Source organism: Orycteropus afer, unplaced genomic scaffold (genome assembly GCF_000298275.1).
Source record: "Orycteropus afer afer isolate SDZICR_OR568_19922 unplaced genomic scaffold, OryAfe1.0 scaffold00214, whole genome shotgun sequence".
Taxonomy (NCBI): domain Eukaryota; kingdom Metazoa; phylum Chordata; class Mammalia; order Tubulidentata; family Orycteropodidae; genus Orycteropus; species Orycteropus afer.
In genome coordinates, this window is record NW_006921801.1 from 660,959 (window position 1) to 666,540 (window position 5,582).

The 5,582-nt window shown below is 42.7% G+C and overlaps 1 protein-coding gene across 1 annotated transcript in view; it reads right to left on the minus strand.

Moving 5' to 3' along the window:
• ERO1A (endoplasmic reticulum oxidoreductase 1 alpha) overlaps positions 1 to 2,061 on the minus strand; it is a 70,852-nt gene extending 68,791 nt beyond the window's left edge. The window contains exon 1 of the mRNA XM_007948335.2: positions 1,948 to 2,061. Within this exon, the coding sequence (XP_007946526.1) occupies positions 1,948 to 2,061 (114 nt within the window). The remainder of the gene's footprint in view (positions 1 to 1,947) is intronic.
• Between the last annotated feature and the right edge of the window lie 3,521 nt (positions 2,062 to 5,582).

A 5,582-nucleotide genomic window follows, 5' to 3' on the forward strand; every position in this document is an offset into this window, starting at 1 on the left:
AAAAAAAAAAAAAAAAGTTTAGGATTGCCACCCCCCTCCTTAAAATGAACATTATTCACTAAACTGTGAGCTCTTCAGGGCAGGGATCATGCTGCATCAAAAGCACTCAGGTCAGCATACACGTTTATAAATGTTTGATGAATGAATACTTGACACCACTCATCTCCCCTTATCTCCATTTATCCTCCTCCTTCCCTTCCCCCGTCTGCATGTCTGTATGCTTGTCTCTATTTTTCTCTTCATTTCTATTCATTATCATTTCCTCTTCCTTCTTGTCCCCTGACCCTCACTCCTTTTCCTACTGGCCATAATAGAACTGAAGCATACTTTTCTTTGTTTCATTTACTGAATTGGAATTGATGGCCTCTGCTCTAAGGGTTTTTTTTTTTTTTTTTTAAATCATTTTAAATTTCTCTTAAAAATTGCTTTTTACTATGTTATCCTCAATTTACTACCTTGTAAATTGACCCAGAAAAGAAAAACCAATAGCAAGTCTTGTTCTAGAAGGGCAGAAAAGGGTCTAATAAATAACCCTTTTGTGTTGGGAGAGTACTTAAATGTGAAGAAACTGTGAATGGGGGAAAAGTTTAATCACTAATCAGAAGACAAAATAAATGTAAGAAAGTAAAAGTGCCCCAATTTTTGCCTGATATCTAAAAAAGTTGGGTAGAGGAGTTGAATGAAAGTTGAACAGTTCAACATGAACTTTTACTCCATTACCAAAATCTATAGAATTTACTTGAAATACTACTTTGAACATCATCTTTCAGCACTGAATACCTAATTTTAAAGTTACTTATTTCTAAGTTACTTATTTTTATTTTTAAAATGTTTAAATGCATTACGTTATATTCGCAATCAGAATTAAAGCTACCTTTTAAGTATTTGATTGTGTACTATTTGCGAACACAGAAAATACAGGAGCTTTTCCATTTTTCCGTTGTAAACCAGCAATTTACCTTTAACTTCCCTTACAACTAACTACCTGGGTAACACTGACCTCCTCTCCAACACGCAAAACCACAAAATTCAAGAATTTGAAGGAGTATTTAAATCACTTTTTTCCACTATAAAATAGCATCACGCCCCTACATACGCAAATGTTATTTCCAATGATAAATAACAGTAAAATCCACTGACAAGGAACAATTTGGGTGCCCATTCCTCAGTGTTGTATAAAATGTAAATTTTATCAGCAGAACCCAACCAAAAGGTGGTTTTAACAAGAATAATGATAATGGAATACTATTAGCATAAACATCAGAAATCTGTACGTTTCTTTGAATTTTTTGTTCAGTTAAATCAAATCTCTTACCTAAAGACGCAAATGACCGTAATAAGCTTGTAACCAAACGTGTGGGTTGAGGAGGAAGGACTATCATCCTACTATCTTCCTACTTCAGGCCAGTTAAACGGGTGTCACGGTAAAATAATCACAATACGTTCGGGGCGGGGGGGAGGGGTGGGAAAAAACACACGCAGGACGACGAACCACAGGGCAACACCGACTCCAAAGAGACCAAGAAGATGGACTTAGGCACAGAAACGTCACACGTAGCCATTCTCCTGCCTGACAACGAAATATGAAAGCAGCTCCGCTACAAAAGCGTGTCCTGGCCAGAAAGGCAGGCGAAGGCACCCAGAACAGGTACACCGCACACAAGTCCCAGTTCAAGTTAGAAGTTAGGAAGACTTGAGTTCTGTGAAAATAACAATACTGGTTGTGCGCGCCCATCCTTCCGGGCAGGAAGAACCAACAAAGAGGTATAAACAGCGTGCACCTACACCCTTTCCCAGCGCCTGATCCGAAGGTGATCTGTAGAGGACTGAGCCCCAGTTAGCAGAAGCAAAGGGGTCTCATTCAGGGAGGGTAGAACTGCAAAGGCGCACCCCTAGCCCTTCACCTGCCGGGGCGTGGGGACTGCCACGGACGCGCGCACTCCTCACCTGGCAGAAGCACCGCTGCGCCGCCGTCTCTGGGGGCTGCTGCCCGCCGTTGCCGGAGCCTAGTAGGCACACCGCGCCCAGGAAGCCGATCAAGAATCCCCAGCGGCGACACATAGCCGCAGCGTCTGCTCGTGCACCACGCTCGTATAGTACTCGCGCGCAGGCCGTGCGCCCTCAAATGAAGCCCGCGCCGGACTGCCCCCAGCGGCGCCCCACCTCTCGACCGCCTCCCAGGCCCGCCCTCGACTCGCCCGCCTTTCAGCGACCGCCACCCTTGGCGAAGCCTGCGGACGTGCTGCGGCGCCCGCGCGGGCCGCCGGGTGCCTCGGACCGGCTTCCTTCCCGGCGCGTGAGGCTGACGCACCAACCCGCTTCCCGGTTGGGCCCCGCCCGGCCAGCTGCGCCCGCCCCGACCCCTTGATGCCCCCGGCCTAGAGACTGAACGCAGCGCGTCCGCTGCTAGTCCCCGGTGGGGAGCCGAGGTCCTTCCAGCTTCTCTAGTGATAGTGAAAGTCGGAAGGGCCTGTATTTTCCCTGCAGGGCTCCGCCCCACGCCTGCTCTCTCCCGGCCAATCCTTCAATATCTCAATGCAAGGAAATCAAACCATAAGAATTACGTGTCCATCGTGTCACTGGCAGACAGCCTTAAAGCTAAAAGGAGTATCAGAGATATTCTAGACCAGCGCTGACCAATAGAAATATGATGCGAGCCCCATATGTAATTTAAATTTTCTAGTAGCCACATCAAAAAAGAAAAAGGTGAAAATAATATTTATGTGTTTTATTTAACCCACATGTGAAAAATACTATTTCCAAGTATAGTCATATTAAATTTATCAGAAAATATTTTACTTCTCCTTTTGTCTTTGAAATCCAGTTGTGTGTATATCATATGAACTAGGCGTACTTCATAGCCACGTGTGTGTAGTGACTACTGTATGCGGACAGTACAGACAGTGCAGACGGAGACCACCCTCTCATTTTAAGGGAAGAAACAGGCCCAGGGAGGTGAGGTTATGTGAGCAAAGACTGGGAGCTGGCTAATGATACAGCCAGGTCCTCTGACTCCCAGTCCTGCTTTTAACATTAAGCCATGGGCTTAGTCTATTGGCGTTTTTTTTTTTTTTTTTAAGAAAATTTCAAGATGAAATTGGAAAGCGTTTTTTGAGTAGATAGATTTTTTTTTTAAGCTATCATTTGATGAAGTAGCCCAATATGTGCTAGGCCCAAAATAGGTATACTGCTGTTTTATAGCTGAGAAAATAGACACAGAAAGTTTGTAAACATGATTCAAAATCACATGGCTATCCCAGGGGATTGGTAATGAAGTGGTAGAATTCTCACTTCTGTGCAGGAGACCCAGACTCAATTCCAGCCAATGCACCTTATGCACAGCCATCACCCTTCAGTGGAGCCTTGTGTGTTGCTATGATGCTGAACAGGTTTCAGTGGAGCTTCCAGAATAAGACAAACAAGGGAGAAAGGCCTGGCGAACTATTTTCAAAAATTAGCCAATGAAAACCCCATGGACTGCAACGGTCCAATTTGCATCTGGAAGTGACCATGAGCATGGCACACGGCTGGGTAGCGTTTAGTTCAGTTATGCATGGGACTCACCATGAGTTGAACCGATCCCACACTAACAGCAAAATAGTACAAAATAGTATAGGAGAGATTCAAACTCAGATATATCTTACTGTTACAGACTATGGTCTATCCACCACTGCCAAGCAAATTGACACGCAGAAAAATATCATAACCCATGGTAGACCTGAGAAGCTCTGATTCTAATATCTATAACATGCCACATACTACATATTAATACATATTAATATTAGTACAATATCCCTATTGACCTGTAACCCACTGCTATCCAGTCGATTCTGACTCAGAGTCACCCTATAGGACACAGTAGAATTGCCCCTATGGGTTTCCAAGGCTGTAAATCATTACATAAGCAGACTGCCTCATTTTTCTCCTACAGAGTCACTGACAGGTTCCAACCACCAACCATTTGGTTAGCAGCCCAATGCTTTAACTACAGCCCCACCAGAGCTCCTTTCTTTCCCTGTAAAGCCCTTCTGTACTATATCTGTATACAAATCCAGAACCAGATCACATGTTCCCTCCTCCAAGGGATCTTCCTGGCTTCCTCTTCAGCCAGTTCCAGCCTCTAAATGAATTTCAATTCATTACTCTGCCAGACTGGGCTTGACATTGGAGACACAGAGGATGTGTAAGGCCCAGTACCTGTTCCAGGCGAGACACCTCATGGAATTTAATATGTAATCTTTTATGTTGTTTTCTACTTCATATTTCTACCACTGAACTGTAAACTCTAAAGTTGTTTGAAGCAGGACTTGTGTCTCTGACTTTCAGAGACTCACAAGGACCTAGCCTTAACACATGTTTTTGGAATGAATATCCTTAATATGGTCACGGGAATCTTGTGTTTAGGAAAGATTACCAAACCAAAACCAGACCCACTGCCATCAAGTCGGATCCTACTCACGACGACCCCTTCTTGGGTTTCCGAGGTGGTATCACAATGGAAGTAGATTGCCCAACCTTCCTTCCCAGGAGTGGCTGGTGGATTTGAACCACCAGCCTTCTGGTTAGCAGTCAAATGCCTTAGGCCCTATGCCACCAGTTGTTGTTGTTAAGTGCGGTGGAGTCAGACTCCATTCATAGCGACCCCTCCTTGGGTTTTCAAGGTGGTATCACTACAGAAGTAGATTGCCCAACCTGCTTCCCTAAGAATTTACAGCCTTAGAAACCCATTGAGGGTTGCTATGAGTTGGAATTGACTTGATGGTAGTGATTTCATTTTTGTTTTTGTTTTTGTTTTTAGGTGAATGAAGCCTAAGATTTCAGAAGGAAGTTGTCTGAACATGTATCAGTTCAAGATTTCATCCTGATGCAATAGCCTGTTAACCTGGGGCAGCTTAAAGTGTTCCATAAGACTCAACTCTTCCCAGAAAGAAATTCTAGGTACGCAATTGAAAACAAGCTCCATATAAAATAATTTTTTTTTACTTTATTGTCTTGGTAATCATAATTTTCCATTCACATTTTGAAGACACTTCAGAATACGTAAGACAGTCTTTATATGTGTGGTGAGAATGTTATGGAAGTTTCCCTTCAAGCTCATCCTTTGTGTGAGTTTACTCCTTCAACTCTTGACAATCACCTCACCTGTGGTAGGACTCATGAAATAACTGATTAGTCATCCAACAACTATTTAAGGTATACCCACAGGGTACCTAGTACAACCTTTGAATTTTTAATGCCTAGCCTCCCATCTATTACAACTTAGCTAAACATTAAATTTTTTAGAAATGAGCAAGGAAGAACCTCATTATCCTAACACTAGTGATTATAACAATAACATGACTTAGTATCCATGTACACAGCATTTCTGGATGGAATCCTGATTACTGTGCAAATAACAGCTATTACTATTTATTTATTTTATAATGACTAGAGCAGGAAATGGCTTGAGTCCAATTTCTCAAAATGAAACATGGAGTTCTTTTTAGTGCACTTTATTAAAATATAATTTATGTACAGTGAAATACACAAAACTAAAGTGACATGGGTCAATGCATTTTTTATCTTTTTTTTTTTTTTTTTTT